This window comes from Empidonax traillii, unplaced genomic scaffold (genome assembly GCF_003031625.1).
Source record: "Empidonax traillii isolate 1590-97213 ecotype Southwest subspecies unplaced genomic scaffold, ASM303162v1 scaffold8:size5222938, whole genome shotgun sequence".
NCBI classification, from domain to species: Eukaryota; Metazoa; Chordata; class Aves; order Passeriformes; family Tyrannidae; genus Empidonax; species Empidonax traillii.
In genome coordinates, this window is record NW_020955201.1 from 2546723 (window position 1) to 2574280 (window position 27558).

General features: G+C 37.7%; 1 protein-coding gene across 11 annotated transcripts in view; it reads right to left on the bottom strand.

Moving 5' to 3' along the window:
• Window positions 1-1600: 1600 nt before the first annotated feature.
• IQGAP2 (IQ motif containing GTPase activating protein 2) overlaps window positions 1601-27558 on the bottom strand; it is a 127720-nt gene continuing 101762 nt past the window's right edge. For 10 of the 11 annotated variants that reach the window (XM_027882856.1, XM_027882821.1, XM_027882816.1 and 7 more), the window contains 22 exons: window positions 27094-27255; window positions 25735-25877; window positions 24570-24740; window positions 22352-22435; window positions 21613-21684; window positions 21378-21447; window positions 20850-21058; window positions 19992-20141; window positions 19044-19207; window positions 18187-18411; window positions 17634-17774; window positions 17209-17293; window positions 15754-15986; window positions 13630-13762; window positions 12079-12181; window positions 11023-11164; window positions 7475-7562; window positions 6415-6627; window positions 4969-5129; window positions 3990-4133; window positions 2941-3049; window positions 1601-2469 (listed from right to left, as the gene is read on the bottom strand). In XM_027882856.1, coding sequence (XP_027738657.1) covers window positions 2356-2469; window positions 2941-3049; window positions 3990-4133; window positions 4969-5129; window positions 6415-6627; window positions 7475-7562; window positions 11023-11164; window positions 12079-12181; window positions 13630-13762; window positions 15754-15986; window positions 17209-17293; window positions 17634-17774; window positions 18187-18411; window positions 19044-19207; window positions 19992-20141; window positions 20850-21058; window positions 21378-21447; window positions 21613-21684; window positions 22352-22435; window positions 24570-24740; window positions 25735-25877; window positions 27094-27255 — 3116 coding nt within the window. In that variant the 3' untranslated portion in view covers window positions 1601-2355. Of the gene's footprint in view, window positions 2470-2940; window positions 3050-3989; window positions 4134-4964; window positions 5130-6414; window positions 6628-7474; window positions 7563-11022; window positions 11165-12078; window positions 12182-13629; window positions 13763-15753; window positions 15987-17208; window positions 17294-17633; window positions 17775-18186; window positions 18412-19043; window positions 19208-19991; window positions 20142-20849; window positions 21059-21377; window positions 21448-21612; window positions 21685-22351; window positions 22436-24569; window positions 24741-25734; window positions 25878-27093; window positions 27256-27558 lie in introns of those variants that run through there. The other variant, XM_027882846.1, reaches the window with a different exon arrangement.

The following is a 27558-nucleotide window of genomic DNA, read 5'->3' on the forward strand; positions in this document are numbered from 1 at the left end:
GAATGGTGCCTTTTGTCCTGTGTTGACAACTGATGCATAGGCCCTATTCAGGTGTACTGGCTTTTTTCTCCAGTTTTGAATCAGCAATGCAAGTCTTTCCACACTACCATTTCCTGAATGAAACTGGTTTCAGCGAGTCTTATCTAATGCTGAAGTCCCTATGTTGCAGCTTATAGCAGCCTCCTTTCTTTTTTGTTGTATTTAGTAGCTGTCAGCAGCACTGGTGAACGCGGAATCACTTTGCCCATTTGGATGGTGCTTGGTGCTACCATCAATCTTATATTTAGGTAGGAATCATTGTAGCCAGTCCTGTTTAGCAGGGTTCATTATTTGTTCAGTGACAAGGCCCTATATTGAACCAGTTAATTAAGGAAAAAAAAACTTACAAAGGAGTTTAAAGAAATTAGATGGTAATTACTCTTTGATGTGCACTAGGAAGAACAGAAAGCCCAATGGTTGGAAAAGGTGAGTGCTAGTACATAGGTTATACCATTAATACATGTCACTAGCTGGGGACCATGTAGGTTTTTCTGAGCTTATCTGCACCGGGAAGTCATGTTGTTTGCATTAGAAACAGGCAGGCATTAGATGTGTCAAGTGTTTTACACAAAATTGCTTGTTGAGGAGAGAATTACTCCCACAAAGGCTGTGGGGCTCTAGCATCTCTCACCAGCAGAATTCCAGGCTTTGGACACAGAGTCTGGTCTTAGGATCAACATCATACCTGTGCAGACTTACATGCTCAGCTATAGTTTGTCAAAAATATATTGATTAGTAAAGTCTGCTGCAAATAAAAAGGGAAAAAAGATTATGAGTTTAATTCATATTCAAATACAATTAATTTATCTCCTTTGAAAGTAAAAGTGTTACTTTCACCTTCCTATGTAGGTATTTTAAGTGAACCATGGTATCAATACTGCAGCATTTATATTGTATTAGAATAGTTTGTACATAACTAGCTAGAAGAAAAGTGGAAGCATGGGGGAGCTTTTTATCTTTTAATTAGGGATATTAGCTGTTTCAAAGTAGTCAAGTGTTCAGATTTAATGCCATGCGTGAATTAATATCTCCAGTAAGTGTAATAATTTTTTCAACTTGTATAATACCACAGGCCAGTTAGTTTATCAACTGAACTTGTAATCTATATATCTGCCAGTGATTTTGCGTTGTTTTATTCCCTCACCAGTGTTAATACTTATTTCATATTTGCTTTTACAATTCATTCTGGAATGTCTCACTGTCTGTCTTTTGAAATCTTTGTCACAAGAAAAGTGAAAGTAGGAAATATTTTCTGTTGGTTTATGTATTTGTAACATTACCTGCAGTACATACTTTTGCTCTGTAGGTTTTAAGTGCTAGTTCATCAGCAAAATCACTGTCACATTCAATGGCATAAAGACTGAGCAGCCTTCCCAAAACATACTGAGGGCAGTCAGGATTAATTAGATGCAATTTTATAAAAGCACTGAAAGAAGTTCTTTCAACTACCATCTGGATTGCTGCTTTAATGATTCCTTTAAATGAAATTTAGGAACTAAGGCAGTTTAATTAGGTAATGTTTATTTTACATCAGACAATCTCCAGAGAATATTTAAAAACCACCAATCTAAATACTGATTTTATTGCATTTATTTTCTTACAAAAAAAAAAAAGGCACAATTTACGTATTCAAATACTTCAAACTGAACAACTGTTCGCTATTCAGATTTCCCCAATACCACTCCAAAGGCTGTGAAAGTAGAAAATGTCATTTTGCATGAGGCAGTAGTGCATTTAGTAGGAATGAATCACAAAATACATTTTCGTAAAGTAAGTCGTTATTGTCACTTTATAATTACCTATAAAAATTTTTGAATTGCACAATAAGTTTGCTTTGCAATTGACAACTGCCACAAAATAGGCTTAGTATGTAACTAAACATTTGCTCAAACTATCCCTTAGAAACAAATTAGGTTTTCTTTTGGTAAATACTTAAAGTCTAGTATGAACTATATTATATATCTGAGGTAATTTTAAAATGTTTCAATAGGAAGAGGTTTATATATTCAACTAAATTCCATATCTGCCTACCTTAAAATTCATACAACGAAAGCTGTGTGTCCTAAACAATATTCTGATTTGAAAGTACCAACACCAATGAAATCTCGAACTGTTTAAATGAATCAATGTCCTGGTTTTCTGTTCATTATCAATGCTGAAAAGGCACCGTGTACATTCCTCTGAACATTTGGTGTTTTAGGGGAGGGTTCAAAGTTAAAAAGCATCCAACGACAAACTTCAAATAAAAGTTTATAAGCAAAAAAATACTGAATAGACTTCCCACTGATTGATGAAGTCCATAATATCTGAAAACACTCATTTTCCATAGAACTTCTTATTCAACAAGAATATGAGCAGATTCACATTCACTTTCGCTTTATCAAACATTTTCATTACAGCCACACCTTCATACTGCATCTGAAGCAAATCCTGAAATGAGAAATAAAATCTTTAGTGTCTGTCTGAATCCATACTTTACAGCAACAAGATGGGGAAATTCTCTTTATGTGATAACATCTCCCACTCCAGGTCCTTCATAATGTAAACTACTGCAAGCAGCATTATTGGATATGCACAGAAAAGATCTCAAATGTCCTCTAGATCCCAAATTGTAAACTGTCAGTAACAGCAATCCAGAAGAAATACTGGGTCTTGTGTACTTCTATTTTCTTTTGGTATTTCCTGCTTGCCACTGAACTAATGTGGCATTTGGTTTCATGCAGCTGCCTCAATATAAACATTAACTCAACTCCATGTCCAGCATCCTACAGAAGCTGCTGCCACATAATCTGCTGCTCTATGCTGACTGGTTAGTACATATTTAAAAGATTCTGAAATGGTCTGTATTTACAAGAAATGCAACAGCAACTATATAGCAATGTAGCAAAATCCAAACTCTACCTGGAAATGGAGCTGCACTTTTTCCATCTCAACTCCTAAAAATTTTGCTTTGATTTCAAAGTCACCCACTTCTTCTCCAGGTGTGATATCAAACATCACGTTCTTAAACCTAGAAACAGGAAGGATAATTTAATACATATGCTGTGCAGTTTTATATAGTTTTAGGGGGAAAATCCTGCAGAACACAGAAGAACTTTGGCTGCAAGTAGTGTTGTTCGTGTCAATAAAAAATTACTCCATCCCTACTGCAGTGTCTTCTTGAAGACTGTCTGGTGTACAGGAGTATGAAACACAGAACTCTCAAGTCCTTTGCATTGGAAAAACAAAACAAGAATCAAAAGGAGAAAAAAGAGCTGTGGAAAGTTCAGTGAGCGATTCGGACCAAGCATCCAGTGGATAGGAACAGGGCAGCCGGACTTTTATTCTGCCATATCCGAGGTACATATTTACCCCATGTGGATTGCTCTACCTGATGAATCCACTCGGAAAAAAAAAAAACACAAACCAAACACAAAAACCCCCACAACAAACCCACACCACAAAAAAAACCCCCACAAATCAATGGAAACCTGTTTTTCCAGTGGAAGATAGATGGAGTGGTGCAAAGGATGAGAGACTTTCACTACTGTAGCCTCAAAATGGATAGATACAAAAGGGATGTTAAACCACCACATCTATTTACCTCTCCATAGTGAGGAAGTGGAGAAAATTAGGTGTTTACTCAGTTAAATGAAAGTGATTAGTCAGTACATTAAAAAAATAATTGCTAGAATTGCTTACAAAACTGATAATTAGCAATGAGTCTGCTGCTGGACTTCCTTGGGTTCCATGTAAGCTGGTGCTAAAGCTGGCTTATTATTTTCCCAAGGTATATAGCAAGGTACAAAGGAAAAAATTATGACAATTAGACATTCTCATCCTTCCAAATGCAAAAGTCTGAAGTAATTTGAACTGTGGCCCAGGAAATTGTGAAGATTTCTTTTATCAAAAGTCAGGTGCTCAAGAGATTGTTGATTAGAAAACACTCAGAATTGTTTTACCACACTTACTGATTGGTTTGAAGATCTTCAATTTCTAGGATGACACCTTTTTCATGCAGCCTTGCAGCTGTGTACTTTATTGAGGTCTGCTTCAGTTTTTTGCTTCCCTTCACCTCCTCTTTTCCATCTAGTTTAATTGACCTCCGTGAATTTCTGGAAAGAGAACAAGAAAACTGGCTTTTGATTTGTCTGTCAGGTCCTTTATACTTCACCTACTTTTCTAGCTATATTTAACCTTCCCTCACTCTTTCTCGAACTTCCTTAAAATAATAGAACTAGCATTCAAAAAGTCTAGGAATTAGAGGAATTCTGAGCACAGAGTGAAACATCAAAATATCTTGCCAATGATTTTGAATTAATGTCTTTTAGCACATATTTAAATTATTCCATGAAATGCAACCCTTCTTCTAAAGAGTCCACAGTCATCACTTTAAAACAACAATTTGTACACACACAGTGACATAAATGTTAAATACTCAGTGATTAGAGTTCATTTTTTGATCCATGAGGAATGCACTGGAAAAACTCCAGTCCACATCAGTAAAATATTTTCACTTTGACACATCAGTGGCCTTGGTGGGGAGATTTCTTTCAAGTAATTGTGTCATACCTGACAAGTAAAATTCTTTAGGCGTTTATTTCCTTCTTTTCCATTCTAAAGACAAACCCCAAACCTTTTAATGAAAGGAAGACGACCAAAAGCTACTTCCCAAATGTTCATGACCTCAAAGCATGCTAGTGGATCTGCAAAGTAGCACCAGTTAAATATATTGAAAATATCTATACATCTCAGACCTCTTTCTTTAAGGAAGTATTACATAAATGCAAGACTTTACTTTCCAGATTTTGACTCAGTTTACAGTGACATGAACTTTTTAATCAGTAAATTGTCAATCTGTTGGAATTTCAACTTTTAACTACGATTAACACCTGCTCTCCCTCCTGATAAAACACACTAGAAGACACATTAAAAGACAGGAAGACTCACTTTCTTGTTAAGTTGTCTAAACAAGTTTTTATATAGGTGTTGTAATAATTAATTTGTTCTTCATAAAATGCTGTCTTGGAGTTAAGTGCATTCAAAGTCTGCTGGAGTTTCACCAATTCAGCTTTTCGATGATGTCTGTATCTTCTTTGATTCCGGATATCCTGAAGAAATTTATTAATGTAATTGTTTTATTAATTTGATATTTTAAAAAGTACCAGTTTGTTACCATTCACATTTGTAATTACAGAATTTGACTTAATTACTGAAAGAAAGCATGAACTATCATGTTAGTTCTCACAAGCACAGTACCTGTAGTGAGTACTACAGTTTACATGGCAATCACTTTGCTACTCATGTATACAAGTGGTGCTATCTTGAACTCTGCTGTGGTCTACAGGGCCCAGCAGACACAGAAGTCATGGCCGCTTTGTGATAAAAATGGAAGCTTCCTTGCACCTGTTTTCTAGTGAGACGCCTAAGGAATAAGAACTTGGGCTTCTACTAGAAATGAACTAGCTATTACTAAACTAGCGCTTAGGTTGAACACAATGGCTGAATTGAGGTAGTTGGGAGTAAAATAAAAGGAACTTCCAGTTTTACGGCTCATCACAATCTTCAGATTCTTAATGGCCCCAACCAAAATGACTGGCTCATTGTCATACATAAGAAATAAGAAAGAATAGGGCACTGAATACATATGTAGAATGGTTTTTCCTGATGTAGAAGCAGACGCAGACACATGAACCAGGCAGAGCTTTAAAATGGCACCTCAGAGTGCAACATGCATTCTTAATTTACACATCTGTATATTCATATACATTTGTAACTTTAAAAATACATATTTATAATATGTAAATCACTAATGGGAGCTATGAGTAATTTACTCATGAGTAGTTAAAGATAATCCAATATACTAAGATTCTTACAGCCAGTATGGATTGTGGATGTAGATTTGGTATTTTGTTGACAACAGGCCCTGTGTATTATCAGCACCAGGATGGGCACTGCATTAGCCCACTAATCTTGTGTCCTACCCAGCCACAGCAGAGCAGTGTTAATACCAATCAGATAATATTTTGGGGTTTTTAAATTCTTTTTAAACTTTACCAAGAGATTAATTGTTGACTGAAACACCGAGTAATTCCAATTACTTTAAAAATATAAAAACTTATATTGAAACACATTGTAGTGGAGAGGTTTGAACACCATTATATCAATTCTGGATAACAAAGGTTGCAGTTGTATGTTATTCAGTTCAGGCAGTTATGCAGGAGTGTTCTGTCTTTCACTTATTTTGTCAGCAAATGTGATTTGTTTCATATGTGGATGCTTCAGTGATTTAGTGTAGTATTCCCTGAAAAATGTATATTGAATATCTCTAACTGTGGTGGATTTAGGTTAGATGCCTAAAAAGCATCATTACACAGGAAAACATGTTCCATTTACCTTAGCAATCTCATTTATAATTTCTTGGTACTTAGTTGCTGAAGACACAAGTCCTGCTTGTTCCAACGTCCGGAGATTTCTCTGAATTTTTCTTTTCTTTTGTTCTATTGGTAGCTGCCCATCTTCAAAAATAGACTGACTGTGCTTCATTTTCTCCGGAGTTTTGGAATCTAAGATGGCACGTTTTTCTACAAGTTTCAAGTTCTCAGATTCCTGGGTAAAAAAATAATTCAGAACAGTTATTTTCCAGCTTATGAGAACTGTTAAGTATTCAAGTACGTTGAATTCTCAAAAGAAGATTTCAATAATCAGAGTTGAGACTTTATTTATGTCCTCTTACCACATGGTCTGAAAGTTCTCCATTTACTATGCCTTTGGAGATACCTTAAATAACTGATCACAACATCTAGACATGTATTCCAATTAATCAGAATATTTAAAATCAGCCAGATGGCTCATTTACTTCACTGAATTGTGGAAAGACTGTCCAGACCACCTGGCACGGGTGTCCTCTACATGTACACACACTGAACTAAGCCAAAGTGCGCATTGTTGAAGTGGAGCTATTTGTCAATGTTGACAGGAAAAACTTCCAACTGAGAGCTCTTCCCACTCAATTCCCATACCAAAGATAACAGTAGTTCCACGGGAAGAGGTTTGCTTGTATTGATTAAAAAAATAAACTATACATCAGGGAACTTAAGATATTGAAGTTCATGAGGAAAAAAAAAAGATATAGCAGAAGGATTCACCTCAGGCTATTTGATTGTATAACAACAGAGGAGAGAAAAGAACCTGCTTACAAAAAATGTAAACCCAAAAATATTCTAGTCACGCTCACTCACAGGAAGACTTAATTTTTCATTTCCTGTTTCCAACTCCAAGGCTAGTAAACAAAAAAAAAAAAATTGCAAGTCTCACATTTTAGGTCTGAATAGTCTATAAGCAGCAACAAATAATTGTTATAAGGTGGTGGAGAAAGCTGTCAGATATCTGTTAAAACTTTCAAAAAGCTATAATAAAATACATACTCCCTATTCAGGCACAGTGTGGCACTTACCTGTTGTGCAGTGGCTGGTGTTTCCAGTATTTCTAAGAGCGTATCCCCTGGTTGTGTTCGTATCACATCCACAATAAGTCTTTTGGTCCTTTTGAAAAGGATATATGAATATTACGAAACGGTTGCCACTGGATCATTTTTGCATATATTGTCTTCAACTATGAAAAAAGTGAGCTCCCCCTTTTTATAGATTTTTTGTAAAGTTTATGTTTTCTAGCTTTACGTATTTCAGAGCTTCCATTTAATAGTGTTGAGCATTGGTTTCCACACACATCTGAATAAAGAAATATGTGCAAACTTCCTGCTTTTGTTTTAGAAAACTAGCACAGTAAAACAGTTACTGTTAACAAAAATATAAGCAATAATTCACATGTGAATTTTAACTGTGATCATGAGAAAACAGCAGATAAGAATATAATCTTTGAAAAGCTCAAGCTACTCGTGATTCCATTAAGGGTCATATTTACTGAATAGAGTGGAATTGCATACAAAACTACTGAACTCTGAAGGAACTTTACATTTGAAGCAGTGCATTTACGCAAACCACTTAAGGGCAGATATTTCTGTAGTAGCAACAGACGAGCATTTGCTTACTAAAAAGGGGAAGCTGCTACACTCTGATACGTAAACCAGTTCTTTTTTTGGCAAAAAGTTATCTTGTTCCTGCTGCCTATTCATCCATAGTACTTCCAAGAACATCTTCCTTCAGAATTCTATTAATTTAGAGGACAATGTTATAGATACACTTCATTATTCTTAAAAATGAAGAGAAAATTGAAGACACAGCTGAAGTTTTTAAGGAAAATGTCTAAATATGATCAAGATTTCTGTGGTAAAAACTTATGACTTGGTTTAAAGTGGTAGTTTACTTATGTACAGTTGGGGTTTTGTTGGTGTTTTCAGTACAAGAAATTCTCAAGAATGCAATGAAACGGGACATTTATTTACTAATATACAGGCGATATTATCCAAAACCACCAAGCATTTGGGTATGATCCAAGCTTCCACGGAGAGGGCAAAGTAGCACAGGCAGACTTGATCACTGCTCCTTCCATGTCAGAAAGTAAGCTGCTAAACCTCCTGAAAATTAGTTAGCTCATTCAGAGTACTGTTAACTGCACTGAGCAGTTTTAGCCCATTCAACAGCTTATGAAGGACTGGTGCTAAAGGTATTTTATCTTCAGAAGTTCTCTTCGAATCCCTCCACTTTGCCATGAAGAAACAAAATAAAAGAAACTAACAAACAAAAAACAAACCAGGAAGGTTTCCTAAGAGTTGGTTCATTTGGGCTACATCAGTGCATTGCTGGCTTCCTCTGCCAGGCACAGCTTTTGTCAGTCTTTGGTGGTCACTACCACAGTCTACATTAGCATATGTGGGATCCTGTTACTGTTTTATGCACTGCCTTAGAAACAGGTGCTGATATGGTTGATAAGACACAAGGCTTATTTCCACTTCCTTGCCCCCTGAACTTCCTCTCCCTGCTTACCAAAACTGCTCGCTCTGTTGTTTTCTAGAAACACCCATCTTGGGCCTTCTCTGGCCACTTGCTGTGCGGCATCTGCACACTCAAACCATGCAGACCAGGCACCTTACATTGAGTCCCTTAGACAGGGGTACCAGCAAATTTTAGGCCTCTTCACAGGAGCCTTAATATTTAGAAAGCAAATATATCCATATTTCTATCTAAGCAGGAAACACTAAGAGAAACAGCTGTGACCTAAATTTTAGACAGGTGCCAACATTTCACAGTTGCAGTAAAAGTCTTCTCTGCAGCTTGGGTAGGAAAGCTAAACATCTGTATTTTTACCTCTCTTGTGTAAAAGCTAGCAGTAGTTTTGACTTTTGATATTGCTGTAATTTAACACAAGCTGCTAATTATTCTTCTGTCAGATTTCTCAAAAGATGGGAAATATTACTTGAAAGCACATATGTAATAGAGAAATAAAATTGTTTTCTTAATTCCCATACTATTGTTTCAACATATTTCCACACAATGTAGAGCATTAAAGAAATTTGTTTTGGCCTTGATTTTGCATATTTTTACAGATTTGACTACGGGATTGCATTTTACTCCTACACACAGAAAGAAACGACAGGAAATACAGATTTCTTTTTCTTTCCTTTTTTTTTCTTAAGGGACAGGACAGCAGCAGGCATATCCTTTTTATACAACCAGCTTGGAAACAGCTCTAAAGTCTTGGTCTCTGGAATAACAACTGACTAGAACAGTTTTGATTTGATAGTTATTGAAATCCCTTTGCTTTAGATCCCATATTATATTTGGTCATAGAATCAACGGGGTTGGAAAAGACCTCCAAAATCAACCCTTGATCCAACACTGACATGCTTACTAGACCATGGCACTAAGTGCCACATCCAGTCTCATCTTAAAAACCTCCAGAGATGGTGAATCCACCAGGTAACAGGTTACAAAAATATCTCAGTGTTTTCTACTATAAGATTCAGATCAGAAGTTCTACCATAAGATGCAGATCAAAAATGCACAATTACAGTGGAAAACTCCTCCTTCTTTTAGAATGATAGTAAGAGTTTTCTTGCACTTGAAAAACAGACTTTTTTCCACTCAGACTTTAGGCACGCATTTATGGCTTTAATGGAAAAATTGCACTATTACATTAGCTAAAAACTTTCTTCAGAAGTAACACTTCATGCCATCTAATAAATTCAGTTTACTGATTTCTGATTTAAAAACACTCAGCTTAATAGATTAGAATTGATTTGCAGCCCATATCTACACTCCTAGTTATTGTAAGGGTGTAAAATCTTCATGTTTAATTTCCCTTTGATGTGAAGTTCTAGCCTTCATACATGTGAGGTATGTATAAGCATAGTAATAGAGGTGAGCAGCATCCTGTTCTCCTCCCTTTTTCAGGTTGTACCAGGAACTTGAAAAGGCTAATTCTTATTCTGAGTATCTTGAAATAACTTCATAAGATGGGTGCCAGTGATTTTATTTTAAGTGCTTTCATATAAATACTTTTTACTATAAAGGAGTTTATATCTCAGAGTATCCCAGTAGCCATTTCTTAATTTGTTCACCAAATAGAATAAACACAGTTTTCTTTCCCTGGACGGAAATATGCACTGTCCTTGCTGAAGCCACAGTTGCATCCTTTTCAAATGCCTGATGTCAGTATGTCAGGGAAGTGTTTCCTTTTGAGGAGAAGGAGAGCACAGTGTGATACTGACCCTTAAAAGTCTAGACAGCTTTTCATCTCTGTTTTCCCAAGCCTGTGGTATTTTAGAGCAGAGCGCTTTTTCAATTCCATGAAAAAACACTAGGTTAGATAATGATGCAGCCGTGCTCCAGAACACAAGTGGCAGTATATTTATTTTCTGGAAAAACTGACAATTCCACTAACTTTTGCAAAAGTTTGAGTAGTACTGAATACAAAATAGCTTTTGAAAACAGTACACTCAGCATCTCAGGAGTGCACTTAGACAAGGCAGCAGTGTCAAAGCAACTTTAAAAAAAAAAAAAAAGAAAAGCATTGTCAGAATACAGGGGTTTGAGTAAAACTTACCTTATCATCAGGCTTTTGAGATCCTGATCTTCACCTTCTCGTAACTCATATTTGCTTGTTAGAGACAGTGATATCTCTGTTTTTGCAAGTTGATTCAGTGTGCTTTCCTTATTGGGGTCATTGGGATCAACAGCTCCTTCTCCTGAAAGGAAGCATATTTTATTTCAGGCTTTCCTACTTTCCCATGATTGAATTCATGAAGCAAACAAGTACCTAGATAAATCACTGGAAATAATCAGAAATACTAAGTTTATTAAATAGCCCACATATTCCTCCCAGCAGTCTTTTCTTGGACATTGAAAAACCAAAACCATAAGCTAGCTATTTATAAACCTAGTTACAATATTTTGAAAGTGACACCAATCCTTTCTTTTCAGGCTGTTGATGTTCAAAAGACTTACATCTCTTCTTCTCAAAGAATACTCCAAACAATTCAACATCCTTTATCCTAACATGCAGTGATAATGAAAAAGTGAAAGAATAGCAGCAGTGTTAACAGCTTGGAAGTTGGTCTTCTCCATGACTCCTAGCTCCTTTCTAAACATTTCACATTTTTCTGTGATTAATTCAAGTTAAATATCAGTCACATGCATTCCTTTCTAATAAATTCATGTAATTTTAAAAACATGATTTGAATAATTACATATCAAAAGAAAAAGTAGCTGGTTTTAGAATTCTCCATGCACTTTTTGTAAGTTTCTAACCAACATGCAAGTCTTAAGATCAGATTGTTAAAAAAAAAAAACAACAGTTGCTTCCTGTCTGCAGTTTAAGCACAACTGGATCATTCTGCTCAAAACATTATTTTTTTGATTTTGAATTGCATCATTAATCTGTAGAGTGATTAGTGCAGTCAGAAGAAAGTCCAAACATGTTTACTTAATAATAAGTTACTTATTGTAACTCAATATTACAATAAGTGTTCAGTAAAGAATTCCCTAGTAAATAAAGGATCAGAAGCTATTGCTCTGAGACACAAGAGTATTTAAGTCAAGCCTCTGTTTAATTCTGCCCCTAGAATGAAGTTACCCATAAAGACAGACAAAAACAGCATACCAAGGAAAGACTCTATATCAGGAACAGGTCCCAGACCTTCCAGCAGTTCATTTAGCAGGTCATTAGTCTCAGTGGCAATGGCATCCTGGTGTTCCAATAGTAGCTATAAAATAATATAAATGAAATCATTATCTAGATAAAGCTTTCCTGGTATCCTTATACTTGAAAATAAACCTGGAAACTAAATGCTGAAAAACGCAGACCTAGCACAATAAGAATTATGGAGGACCTTCCCAAGGCAGGGAATCATGCTTGATCCTGGACTACAAGTTTAGAGTTCCCCTTTCTGTAAGACAGCTTGCTGTGCTCCTCCAGCAATCATCTCTGAACTGATGCTGAACATCACAGCTGAGCAGAAGTATAAGATTTGCAATTAGGACTAACAAAGCCCTAATTATCATAGACTAGTCACAGAGTAAGGTGTGAAAATGCCAAAGGAGCATTTTGGTGTTATATCCTTAACTGAACACACAAAGGAAGACAGTGTTGGTGATCCACCCATAGATACATACTTTCTGTGTATCCATTCCAGTAGTTTACAAGTGTCAGTGAATAAGTATATTATATAAGTGATAAGCTGTCTATGCAGCACATGGCTGCATGTAATAGACATGTTATGCTAGACATAAGACTCACTAAAAGGAATATTTGATCAAGATTAGTGTTTACATATAACCACTGATCATAAACATGCAATCACAGGTCTATCCCTTAAAAAATTGAAACAAGCACAAAAGACAGGTCAGAAAACCTGTTTTTAGCAGTCTTGGTTATAAGTTTTCACTTGAATAAAGCTAACTGATAATGTGATCTACTGTGAGTTGAGTATTCTACCTTTTCCATATTGTATCTGATAATATTTGTGAGAAGTTCTTAGTGGGATTTGTGGGCTTTTTCAGGGGTGTGTGTTGTTTTGGTTGGGTTGGGGTTTTTTTCCAGCTTCCAGGGGACACACAGAGGGGACATACTGAAGCCAGAAAACAGATAGTAATAACCCAGCTTTAGGAGAAACATGTGGTAAACATTTAACTTACACCCTAATGAGTCATACTATAGACTGCAATTCATCTGTTCTTTACCCATGGTAAGAACTGGCATGATGCCACAACTTCGGTCTTTCTAAATCAGATGCTTTTATCTGCTTCCCACAAATCATATGACAGAATGCCAGAGTCACGAAATACAATTTCTATTCCCCGAGTCAAAGGAGCTTTTTCAAATTGGTGTCATTTTCTTACCCAAGACAGGAAGTATTTTAAAATATGTTAGAAATGTCACACAAGATTAGAACATAAATGTTCTTCCCCCATCAGAAAATGTTATATACTAGTTATTACTCAAGTTGGGGCTTTTGCATGGAAGCAGTTGTTTGTTTTTGTTTTTGTTTTTTTCAGGAAAAATGCAATCTAATGCTCAATTTCAGAACATTTCAGAGATGAAGAAATTATCTCAAAAGGAAGAAGGAAAACTAAGCTTTCTTCAGAGACTGTTGCAAATATTTGCTAATCTGTATGCTTTAGTGTGATGACTAGTCTATTTTCAGTGACTTACTGAATGGGTATTGATAATTTCTTCAATGGAGATATATATGACAGGTTTGCTAAGGGTCACCATGTCTGAGTATTCATCAATATTGAATTTCTCCTCTGGTTCAGGAACATCACATGCTGCTTGAAAAAAATTCCTACAAGAAAATGAGAAACACTTTATTGATTGTCCCTTATAAATTCACTTTATTTAGCCACTACAAAATTAGCTACAAGCAAGTCTTTGACATGCACTTACATTTCTCTTATAAATGGCAATCTACCTTCATTGGTTCAAGGAACCTTTTGAAGGCAACACGCCAGTGCAAATGATGAAGGGTTCTCTTTCCTGGATAGGTGGGGGAAGATTGTTTTAAAGGTATTTTTTTCCCTCTCCTTTTTCAATGAGGAATGAAAACTTGGTAAATACTAAGAACTTAGAGAACTCTGTATTTAATGCTCTAGAAGATATAAAAGGACTTCCACAGAAAGACCCTCTGATTTTATGAAGGCACTTTGTAGTATGAGGTATGCTGAGAAGAAATTACTGAATTAGCTGCTCAGAATTACCATTTGGCCTACAAATGTTTACACTGCTGTTACATAGAAAGTGAGCTGCTCAAAGTGACAGAAAATGCAGTATTGGTTAAAAATGTAAGAATCTTGAGAGGAAAAAATGCAGAGTATGGAGAACTGAGACCTGCTTTTAAAATGACAGTGGTGTCTCTCCAAGTTACTAACTTCTTCAGGGATTTACACAGACAACCAAGGACCAGCAGGGTTCTCCCGTCAGAGAACCACTTTGTTTTCCAAACAGAGGACCTGAATAGGAATAGCTGGGAGAAACAGGGTTTTGGGTGATGCCTACAGGGCTGCTCCAGGAGCCATACTGCCTTCACTGTGCCAGCCCTGTGGTGTTGAAGAAGATGTGTATCTCAGGTTCAGAGGACCTTTACAGTATTAGAAAAAAAGGAAAAAAAAAAAAAAAAAAAAAAAGGAAAGGACTTTAGTATGGAGAGGAAAAGAGAAGTACAAATCAAATTGAACAAAATCACAGTGATGTTGCATGAGATGTGTGAAGAATTCATTAATCAAATTCAAAAAATAATGGCCAGAGGGTTATTCAATGAAAGTACAGAAAAATTTTAATTTTAACCAACAGGTAGCAAACTGCTAAAGATGACTAGAGGAAGAAGTTGCAGATGCAGATCATCTCAAAGACTGAGGAAGGTTTGGACAAATTCCTGCACAAGTTCAAAATGCCATTAAAGGTCTAGGCAGGCCTGGTAGCTTTTAACATAGCTAATATTGCACTTGCAGGTGCTGGGAGAGTAGAAGGGGAACAGGCAGGTGAGGGCAGTCACCATTGGTGTTTAAGAAGGGTTTAGTTAAAGTACAGAGCGTAGGTTACAGATACTCAATTTTGTAGAAAGGTAGCTTAATTAGGAGAGGGATTCTTCCTTTTGTAGTGATCAAAGGGCCAAGTGCAATAGGCTTTCTCTTTCATTAGCATGTATCTTTGTATTCATGGCTGATCTCTCAAAAAAAGGCATTATATGAACAGTGCATTTGCTTTCATGGAGGGCAGACACTAAAAACAGAAATTCTGAGTGCAAGTTTGTCACAAAACTCAACAATACTTCAAAGTAATAATAGCAATCACCCCAAAAGATGGGCAATAATCCCAAAGAACTTGTGTCCTGGAGTGTAGCAAAACAAACAGTTTTCTATGACTGTGCAAGATAAAAGAATGAAATCTATATATAATCTCTCAGCAAAATGAAAATAAAAACAAAACCTGCAACTTTTTCCTGACAAGTAAGGTTTTTTTCCTCAGACAAAAGATTCAGCTGTACTCCCAACTCAAAGCAGACATTATTTCTGTTCTCACAGTCAGTGTTTGCAGTAAGGAAGCCTTCCTGCAAACAAGGCAGCAGATATGATCTCAAATTAATGCCCAGGCAAAAATACAACCTGTTACTCCTGCTCCAGCTTCCTCATTACCAAGTATTTCACCTTGTCAGATCACTCAACATTTTTAACTCTGAGCAGGAAATTCTATCAACTGGGAGTCCCCTTGCCTAGAGGACATGTACCCGTGCTAGAGGAGAGCTCTTACCATGTAGGTGTTTGTGAGGGCTTTACATACCTGAATTTCTGGTAGGTCTGTGAGAGGTAAGTGTTCATAGATGATAGATGTTCACTTTCTCCTTCAAAGAGTTTGTTAGAAGCAGCGTGCTGGAGGACTTTTGCCACACAGCCTAGGTTCCTCCTCTGGTCGGGGTGTATCTGGCCCCCAGCTGTCATATCAATTATATCAAAACCATCAGGAGCAACAATGGCAGGGTTCATGTAGCGATAGTACAGAAGGTTGCCAACAATCTAAAAGAATAAAATTAAGAGATCTTCCCTTTACATAAAGTAATGACATCTTATAAAACATGATCAATCATTTCTACTTCTAATTTAGACTATATGAATTGGTGCTAGAAGAATGCTTAAGACATGTTACCTACATGGCAAGCTGAAAGACCTTTTATGTGACGTGCCTCCTACAACAACCCTGTGAACATCATTTGTGGCCTTTTACAACCACATTTCAGTTTGATGCTGGCAAGGCAAGGAGTTAAACAACTCCTCTATATTTTGCAACATTCAGCTTCAGAGGCGCATTCTCTAAAGTGCTGCACATACTGACAGCACTGAATGCAGTCACTGACCTATTATTTCTCATGAGGAATACAAAGCAGCTCTAAAAAGCTAGAGAACACGTTTTCCAACCTGCAATTTCTATAACAATTCTACAGTAACTTGTGCAGATGGTGACTTCAAATAACTCCCAATATCAGAAACAGGCAGGACTTTTCATTCTGCAATTTGCTTTAGCTTGTATGTAGTCAGCTGCAGAACTTCCAGCTTATACATTTAAAGGGTCTTTACTAAAGTGCAAATAAATAGCACTAATTTGGGGGAGTTGTCAGTCTCTCAGCTGGCTGAAAGGCTTATGGAGCAATTACCCTAAGCCCTTTTGAAAAGGCACCCTGGCTGTGCTAGGGTAGCAATGGCCAGTGGGCAAGTACCATCATTATCACTCATACCTTACTTTTCAGTCTGTACCAAATATCATTCGTACAGCTTTTACAGGCATCTAAAGTACAATGTAATGACCTACTTGAAATTTAGGGACCTTCTTCATTGTATTTAAATTACAATTTTTTAGTATGGTAACAACTTCAGGTGAGGGGAAAGGAAAAAAGAAGAGACTACAGTGTTCTCAATGAAAGGATTGCTCATGGCAAGGATCTCAGTACAACCTAGGTCCCAAGATATAATATCATATAAAGTCAAGCCTTTTAAATACAGTTACTTTCCAAAACAAGTTGGGCACTATCTTTCATAAGAACTGCTGAGTACCCAGATTAACTTACCTAGCTTGTGACAACAGTTCCCTTTTCCCCTTCCACAACCCATTTGCAACTCAATAAGGAGTGCCAAATTCCTTCAATTCCTGGTGTTCTAAGTCCCTTAGAATGCATAGTGTCAATAAATATCCACTTTGGCATTAAAAGAATAAGCTGCTGGCAGTTTTCCCTTAGAAGTCTACCTTTAATAATTCGTCTTCTGTTGCATCCGGGAATTTTTCATGGAGTGAGCTCTTCAGAACTTTGGCTATGTATCTCATTCCATAACTACTTGTAGAACAGATGAAAAGGAAAAATATTGAGAAAGGCTTAGATGAAACACAAAACAATAATTATAGTCAGGTTAAGTTAGTGGGTTTTTTGCCCAGTCCCAGAATGAGTTGATAACGGAAAAGAGGTTTCAAGTACAGGGAGAGGTTCACCAGGCTGCAAAAGCAAAGTAGAGATTGAGAAACCACTCCCTCTGCTGGGGAAGTCATTTGAGAGGCACATATCACAAGCCTTAGAAAGCACAGAAAATATTTAAAGGATCTCCATCACAGAGTTTCAAGTGAAGGTTCACTGTGCCCATGAACTGCAGCTTGGAGAGTCCTAACTCAGCACTTACGGCATCATATTGAGAGAAGAGAATATGGATGCGAGAACTTTGTCAGTTACTGCTCGCAAACTCTGAATCGATGATTCCAGTTTGTTGACCACTTCTGTGTGTGTCAGTGCTTGTTCTGTGGTTACATCATACGGCAATTTGCTGCAAAGCAAACAAAGAGATATAAAATGAGACTAAATGCATGTGAGAGTAAAACACTAATTTTCTTCATAAGGGCCATCAGTGAACAAAACAGAAGTCAGACAAATACAGCTGAAGCTGGTTAAGTAACAGTCTCAGATGCATTAGCTTCCTTTTTTTGGAGGTGAGAAATTTGTTTAGGTGGCGATACACATCATCATGTACCTTCCTTTAATTACAGAAGGGAAATATGAATATAAGGCATGCCTCTCCATATCCCAATTCCAGCGTAGCTCATCAAAAATCTCTCACTATTCTGCAAGAAGATGAGGAAGGGATGCATGGGCACAAGCACAATTTGTCAGAGAAAGAATGGGAAAGCAGAACTGGGGGATTCATGTATATTGTACAATATGTCAGCTTCCTCACTCACCTGGCCTCACCAGTCTGCATTTCTAGCTGGTTTACCCACGACTTGTAAACATCCACTGGACTAGTGTTGATTACAAGGGACTTGTCATCCATGATCTCCTTCACCACTGGGGCCAGGAGCTGGCGCAGAGTGTTCTGTCCACGAGCACCTCGATTGAAGCTGACGACCATCTTAATGACAGTGGGGTTTCCAGTAACGATATCCTGAATCTGGTCTACCTTAGAGCTGTATCAGGAACAGAATAGTTCTCAGCTCTGAATTAGGTATGCAGTTGTCCTTATTTTCAAGCTCCACACTTTTAAAATTATCATATTTCTTATGATGAAAACTGTTTATACAGTCTACTTCTTAAGACTTTTATATAAACTGGGTTATAGAAACTACCACTTGAATTCTGTGTGTATTATAGCAGTGTTCTGGGAATGTAGCTTAGTAATGGCAGCTATATATCTCTGATTCAGAGCCAAATACCTATCCAGCAAATATCTGTTAAAGTCATAAAATAAGATTTTATTATTTCAGGATAAGCCACCAATCTTTACTTATAGAACATAAATTTACATAAGGATTGAAAATACTTTCTCTGCCTTTAAATACCCAAGAAACCTTAGCATCTTTTTTCAAGCCATTTTTTCATACAAGAATATGGTCCACCATAGAAAGGTTTTGTTTCTTAATTGGCAATCCCTTGAATTTAAGAATAACTTATCCAGAAAACACACTTCTCTAATAACAAAAAATATGTATGCAATGTTATGGTAATTTAAAGATTAACCACTGATTTCTTTTAGGCATGAAACATTCATTGAACTGCCTACCACACAAAGTAACTAAAGCTTTCCTGTGAGTGCACATACGTTATTTCCTCTTCTAGAGCAGTTTTGAAGAGTTTGAGAAGCAAATATTCTTCTCGTTGATTGGAGGCATAGTTGTATAGAGTGAAGATGACTGTATCCATAAACTTTGTTGATTTGTTTTGTGGCATCTGGAAAATCAGCTTCGCTAGATACGTGGGATTAGTCTACAAAGCAAACAAATGACTTGCATATTGTTGTCAGGACAAACTCCCCCCACCTGAAGGGCAGCTCTCAGTGTTTCTGTTCATACCAAAAGCAGTCGTTTTGACTCTCATATATGTCACTTTTCCATGAAGGTTTTACTTTTCTCCAAATCCTAATGCATAAGAAACACTGCATACTGCACAATCAGTGCAGTGAGAAGCATCATTAAGGATTTCATTAGTCTCTGGATAGTATCGCTGTGCATCAAGTCTATTTATCCAATGACAATGATATTTTACCAAATGGCAATGGTTATCAACTAAGAAAACATGGCATACTACATGTCTGCTTTAGACTTAGAGGGCACCTGCCCTGAGAGGATCTAAAATTCTTCTAGGAAAATGTCAGTGAGGTGAGACAAAAAGAGCACAAGAACAAATACATTATATGCTGTCAGCTACATTGCAGACAACTTCCTTTCCACCACGTATAATGCACGGTAATAGTGACAGTAATTTACGTGGACTAAAAGATATATGGAGGAAAAATTCCTCTTTAACTTCAGCACAGACTAAAGTTATACTCAATCAAAACCCAGCCATATTTATTGCATGTTTTAAAGACAGCAAGGATTTTCTTGATTACAGGAAATATTAGAAATTGATCATGGTGTTTGCTGAAGTCTGCAAATTATTTGAAGTATTTTCGTAAGCACTACTATAATCATTAAAACAAAACAAGCAGTATATTTCTAGTTTTTCTTTAAATATTTGCTGTCATATTAATTTTTGCATTAAAATTTACCTGTAGAAGGTAGAACAAATGTTGATAAGCCTCCAGTTTTTTTCTTCTCTCTTTACTCAAACCTTTGATACCCTGTTTGTCTACCATAATCATCTCCTCCAGCTGACTTTTGCTCTTCTTGTTAAGTTTCTTACTGTGTAGTACCACATCCTGCAGAGAGATGATAAAAAAAATCTAGATTATATATTCACAAAACAGGTAAATTGGAAAAATGAGTGTTTCCCCAACCGTGTTAAATATGGAATTACTCCAAGGGCCCTAATTAGCAACTGTATATTTTGCTGCTCTATTCATAACCAGTTTCCTGAACATCTTTATCTTATCACCAATATGGCTTGCCAACAATGCCTGTATGGGGACCTGATCTCCTGTACAGACTCATTCATGATTTATTAACATTGAACAAGCTTTTCAATATGATCAGAAGTCTTCTCCATTCTACCACAGAAAATATAAAAGATTTAAAATCTACCAACTAATTACCATTGTCCACAACTAGCAAAACACAGTGACATGCAACTCAAGACAACAGAACAACATCTTGCACAAGACAGAAACAAGTGAAGAAAGTGCTTAATTTACTGGGAGTGTTTTAAGTAATTGAGCTCCTGAGCACTGGCACAGGTTGCTCAGAGAGGTTGTGGAGTCTCCAGTGTTGGAGATACTCAAAAGCCATCTGGACATGGTCCTGGGCAACCTGTTCTAAGTGATCCTGCTTGAGCAGGGGGGTTGGACCAGATGAACTCCAGAGGTCCCTTCCAGCCTCAGCTGTGCTGTGCTTGTGTGACCCTGAGCTCTCTGAACACATAGAAGCGCTCAGTGCATTCTACACAGGGAGCCTAAACAGAGCCTGCTGACCTGAAGAGTGATTCTGTTTTTCACAAGCAATCCAATCTTTATATCCATTAAGTTCAAATCCTTCTCCAACTGTTGATTGGATCGAATTTTTGTAACCACTTCTTCCCTTAACCTTGTTACTTCTAGTTCTTCTTGAAAGTCTAAGTCACTTTGGTCCAAGAGGTAGGCAAATTTGCGCAGAACAGTCAAGGGTGGATTTTCGGCACCAACTATAGTTGAAGAAAATAGACTTGTTAGTTTACATAATACTGAACACCCCTAAAACCCTCAGGAAACTGATCACTATGCAGAAAAATTCTGAACTGCAGAGAGATATTTATGCCAGTGAGCAATATTTTTGTCATACTTTATGATAAGTACAGCTATGCAGAATAGTTTCAGCTGTAGAACAACTGGTTTATAAACAATTCCACCTGATTTTGAAGTTGAATAGGAGACTGAGAAATCCTATGTGACAGTCAAAAAAAAAGACTGAACACAGTAACATACTTGTCCCCAAACACAAAACATTGAACTGTTACCACTTACTTAGTGTTCTATAGTCCTCCCTGGCTTTGTTTGCTCTGAGAAACGCTTGTATCTTCACAATTTGGTCATTCTGGAAGGGAATGAGATTAGGTAAAAGGATCTAGTTATGACACAATTCTGCTCAGAAACATACTGCAAAACCTGCATGCTGTTTCCTGACTTGCCAAAAACTGCATGTGCAGTTGTATTTCCTTATTTCATTGCTTCATGTTCAGAATGGAGAAAAAGGACTTACATGATCTTTGAAGTATTGCAGACGTTTCCTGTAAGCTCTCCTTGCTAGCCACATTTTGACCCATGACTGAATCTGAAAATTAAATAAAAACTTAAAGGACATTGCACAAACCTGTGTGTGTGTTTTAAATTTGCTTCTGAATGTCTACTCCTGTAGGCATGCTGTTCTTGCATGCTTGTGCCCATAGATGATTGTACCATGAGGGTCCTGTGGGACCAGTGTCCACATTAAGGGGTTCCCAGTGAAATAGCAAGTTGAGTTGAAGGCTCTACCACCTGTGTGCAGCACTAGCTTTGGAAGTAATTTCTACCTTTAAATCTCAGCTCTCAGTTCTAAACCAGTCTCTCTCAGAGAGATCTTCTCATGATATTCTGTTCATGATCTACAATCTAATCATGACAGTGTCCCACTTACATCTCAGAAAACTGTACACTTTCCAGAGAGATAGATTTGACAGTTTTCAGGGAAATAACACACTATTGTCTCAAATGTTTTCTAATTTAGTATGGAGAAATGTGGGGAAATCTCTAGTAAGTGCCGCTCAAGTTCAGCAAAGCCTGATGGAAGTCCAACACAGCTTTCAAGAAGGAGTTTGCTTAAGATGTCAGACAACTTTCAGCATCATGCAGATTTCTGGAAACTCTCCAGCTTGTGCTCCTAGTCTGATTCCCAGGTAGTGGTGTAGGACTAAGCCAAGGGATAGAATGTATTGGGGCCCCAAAACACACTGGGATCTTACCTTGACAATAGCAGCAACATTGCCTTGAAGCACCTTTAATCTGTCAACATAGCTTTTCCTTTGTTTGAATCCTTTCCAGAAAGCCTATTTTATAGAAGGCAGAAGACCATTATCACTAGCAAGATACTAATATTCATTAAAATCTACATATATACAATAAAATAATTAACAGTGTTTACTTTGTAGAGAAGAAGAGCCATTGTGATAAAAACATGACTGAGATGTAACCAAGCTTGCCTCTGCTTTTTAAGGTGATGTGATACATTTCATGTTAATTTTGACTAATCTCGGCACACTTTGTTGTCCAATGCCATTTTCTTTACTCCCCTGAAGCTGCCCTTACCCTTTTTACCAGTACACTCATATCCTTAACATCCCAGTCTCTGGCTTCATCCCAATAGAGAAGACTGCCAGCTCTTGCCCATTACTCAGCCTCACCTTCCATCCCTGGAATAGTGTTGGATGCCTCAATCTGGAGGCCATATGGATAAGAACGTGATCAGGAAAAGTCAGCATGGATTCACTAAAGATAAATCATGCTTGACCAACCTGATTGTCTTCTACGATGAAATCACTATCTGGATGGATGAGAGGAGAGCAGTGGGTATTGTCTACCTCAACTTCAGCATGGTTTTTAACACTGTCTCTCTCAACATCCTTACAGGCAAACTCAGGAAATGTCAGTTGGATGAGTGGACAGTGAGGTGGATTGAGAACTGACTAAGCAGCAGATCCCAGGGGGTCATAATCAGTGGCAGAGGGTCTAGTTGGAGGCCTGTCACTAGTGGTGCCCCCCAGGGTTCAATACTAGACCCAGTATTGTTTAACTTGTTTACCCATGACTTGGATGAAGGGACAGATGCCTCCTCAGCAAGTTCACTGATGACGCAAAGCTGGAAGGAGTGACTGACACCAGAGGGCTGTGTTGCCCTTCAGAAGGACCTCGACAGGTTGGAGAGATGGGCAGAGAGGAACTTTCTGAAATTCAACATGGGCAGCAAGATGTCCTGGTGGACAACAAGGTGTCCGTGAGCCAGCAGTGAGGCCCTGTGGCCCAGAATGCACTTGGTATCTCTGAGGAGCATTAGGAAGAACATTGCCAGCAGATCAAGAGGGATGATCCTGCCCCCTACTTGGCCTTAGTGAGGCCACATTTGAAGTCTTGTGTCCAGTTCTAGGCTCTTCAGGACAAGAAACACATGGAGCTCCTGGAGCAGGTCCAGTGGAGGGCTACAAAGATGATGAGGGGATGGAAGCATCATTCTTACAAGGAAGGGCTAAGGGAGCTGGGCCTGCTCAGCCTCAAGAAGAGACAACTGAGGGTAGACCTCACCAGTGTATACAAGTATTTGAAGGGAGGTTGCCAAGAAGATGAAGCCAGGCTCTTTTTGGTGGTGCTGAGTTGTAGGACAAGAGGCATCAGGCAGAAACTGATGTCAGAAAATGAAAAGTCAATCCCAATAACAACAACTAGTGGTAAAGGCATTTCTCATAAGGAATAATTAAATTTACTGTAGATTAAAAAAATCAGATGTACATTTCCCCCTCCTTTTTCTTTTTTTTTTTTTTTTATCGGGGAGTGGGTGCTGGTGGTGATGGTGTGTTTGATTTTTTTTTTTCCCAAGACTGGAATGAATTGCTCCTAATAGGAGCTGACTATTTCACCCTTTAAAACCAGTGCACATCCATCTGTCAATGTTTACACCTTGTAGAAAGCTTCCTTTATACTCCTTTTGGAGTTCAGCGAAGTCGAAACATCCAAGAATACTGTCAGATAACACTGGGGCAGCTGCCACTCCCTACCCAGCTATGACTTCATGGAGTAGAGACAAACCACTTTCAACTGGGGATAGTCCAGAAAGGAATGTATTTCTTAAGTCATGCTTTGCCAAGGAATTTTTGCTTCGATGCTTAACAAATATCTTCTGGTCTCATACTGTGCAATAGTTAGGTGTACCACAAAAAAATCTGAGCACGCCAGAACAAAGCCAGGGTTGTGTATTTCTGAGCTTCTCCTAAGTAACTCACACTGGAGGTGGATATGATCCATTCTTTTAAATCTGTATCTTTGTTATATGAAAGCACATATGTTTACAGATGTAGAAGTTAAACTGCTGCTAATGAAAACAGGAAGACAAATCTATTTGAGAATTTTGTCAGTGGTAATCAGCCACATTACCTCTTACATGCAGAATATCTTCTTATTCTAGAACAATACCTGTATTTTGATGGCAGAGGGTTCCTGGTTTTGAAGATATGCTTTTCTTTCCTGATAGTTTCTTCTGACTAAGAATCCTCTTGCTTGGGCTTGCAGCCGAACAATCAGATTTTCATTAGCAAGCCACAGCTGCTCTCGATTGTAATCTGCTGTAACTTGCCCAACAATGTTCTGTTAAGAGATCACGGAAAAAGATCATTTAAAAGCAAAAAGAAACCCCCAAAGGCAAAACCATCCTGGAATTTGATCTCTGTTCTTTCCATCTCTACAGCTTATGTTCACTCTATGATTTACCCCTAGATTTTAATCAGTAAGAAGAAAGAGCTATTTTGCTACCACTGAACTGTATATGAAGGGTAACTGAACTTCTTTTGAGCTTCAGTTATTCAAATGAATATGCTATTTTAAAAGACTATTTGTCGTATTTTAAGGAAGTTCTGCTTTCCCAATACTCAGAAGTGTTTTGTATAAGCCATACATCTGGAAATACTAACTCAATCTGTGAGTTCTCTGTTGAGAAGCGCATTCAAGTACTGCTGCATTCAGAATTTCAGAAGGACATACACTGTGACTCGACTTGTTTATATAGGGGAGTACGCCTGTAACTTACGTGAGCTGCATCAGAATAAAAGAACTAATTGCTCAGAAGCTTGTGTAGTCTACTTTGTTGTTAGTTATATTTCACACTAACACAAAATCTTTACAGTAAGGGAGTTTAAGTAGCATGCTCATCCTACTGAATTTGGAGATACAAAAATGCCGTCAGAGGATTAGATTTAAATAGAACATGATGGTTCCACCTGCAACCAAATAAATCATAAAATTCCTTGTCACAGGCCAATGCAAAGGCCAGTGCCAAGTCCAAACGACATAAAAGGATATGGAAGAAATTAGACTTCCCTCCATTACTGTCTGCTGGTGGCCATTAAAAGGAATGAATGCTGTAACTTCCAGTTAGGAAGTCCCTAAATCATTGCCAGATAGTGGACAGGAGGCTGTGCTATCACTGTTTAGACTTAAGTTGCTGCACTTGCCAGAAGCAGATACTGATAAAGTGATCTTCAGTTTCACCCACCACAGCCTCCCAATATTGCCATGTCTCACGCTCTTTCCCTCAAATGTTTATGTTGCATTTGCAATAAAAGCAAATGTTTTGGCCACCTACCTGGATTTCTTCACCAGTTAACCATGAAGTTTTTGGTACAACTCCTTCAGGGGCATCACAGGTACCTTCCTCAGTTTCCACATTGTAGTAGTAATCATACATTCTCTTCATTACAAGTTTAATCCATGGACTTTCATTAGAACCTAAAAGCAGTACACACCATTAGTACACATTTGTGCCATGTTTCACTGATAAATTACAGCTTTCCCTACCCATTTCCCCTCCCTGCATTTGCTATGAAGCCATTTTACATGCAGAATCACTATATATCTTGGCCCAGATTGTAGTAAAAATTTTCGAAATACTCTGTTACATGAATTAGGGTGATTCCTCTAGAATGAAACAACTATAAATTTAGTGAAATGGTTATAAGGTTAGTACAGATCCACTGCCAGCCTCTTCAAACACCCATGTGCCAGGTTAACACTCCTTAAACTGTGTATGCTATGTCTTCCATTATCACTCATGTAAGTGGAACTCAAACTCATTACAAAAAAAGGTTGCTCTTGTCTTCTTTCCAAATGCTGGACTTATTGACACTTACCTCACACAGGACATTTCCTATATCCACATAATTTTCTTTTTTAGTGCTTTGGTAAACAAAGCTTTATCCTGACAGGCAGCAGGCAGGAAAAGCCTCATTTCCACATCGACAAAAGGCCCCAAGATAAAGCTGGTAAGGTCAGTTGTGCAAAATGCCCTCAGAAAACTCATGTTGTGAAATGAAACGTGCCCATCTACTGTAAGAAAATGTATTGTATTGACAGTATTTATTTTAACTGTTAGCTAACCTTGGCTGCTGTTAGCTATGACCAGCTTTTGCAGCTCTAATGTGACAAAACATTCCATCATCTTCCTAAGCACAGATTCTAGCCCCAGCTTTTACTGATGACTGCTGCTCTAGCAATGCACAGAGACTATAAATGGGCTGTGGACAATGTTAGAGCCTGGCTTGATCTTTGCCAGTAACCTATAAGGCTGAATTGTACATCTCTGTATCTGCTAATAGGAAAAATAAAATGCTATTAGAGAGTAATATGGTTTTCTGAGAAGATGGACTAGTCTATTGACAGTTGCAAAGAAGCTGCCCTAAATTCAAAGGCTGTGTTGAGATTCTAGAAAGTCTTAACTAGACTCTGGAAATCACTAGAGTTGTTTCTCAGCATGTACTATGATTTGAAGGATGTGTGCAACATTTCAACATCATGTAAAAAGTGCTTGGAAAAGTATAGCATTTGTTAAAACTCAGCATCTATCTTCCTCAATTTATAGTGCTTTTAGGTAAGTTTTCTGTTCTAGCTTCTAGTTGTCTCAGATGATATGGAGATGTGGAACTGTCCTATTCAGGAAGGTTTTTACCTTGTGTATTTTTCAGGTTCTTGGCTTCAGAGAGGTTCCTGAAGTAGACATCAGCACACTCAGGAGTGATTCGTAATCCAAACTTGGACTGAAGTATCATCAAGATTGGCTGTGAATCACCCTTCTCCAAGCTCTTGTTAATCATTGATATTCCGGCAGCCACTAGCGTAATATAATGACGTAGAAAATTAAGTGTCTTATACTTTATGTACCCATCACTCTAGCCTCCAGCAACTTTGAAAATGGACTTCTAAGGCTGGCACACACGGACAGCATGATATACACAGCAATTCAGTGCTTTACCCATTTGCAGCCTCCTTTGTGCTTGTAAGGACAAGTATTTCAGAGACCATCAAGCATGTTCGGTAGAAAGTGTGAGCTCCATCCAGACTGGGAAGCAGCCATAGCGCAACTGAGAGCAATGTAGAGGGCAGAGCTGCTCCCCGAAAAGTGACACACCAGATT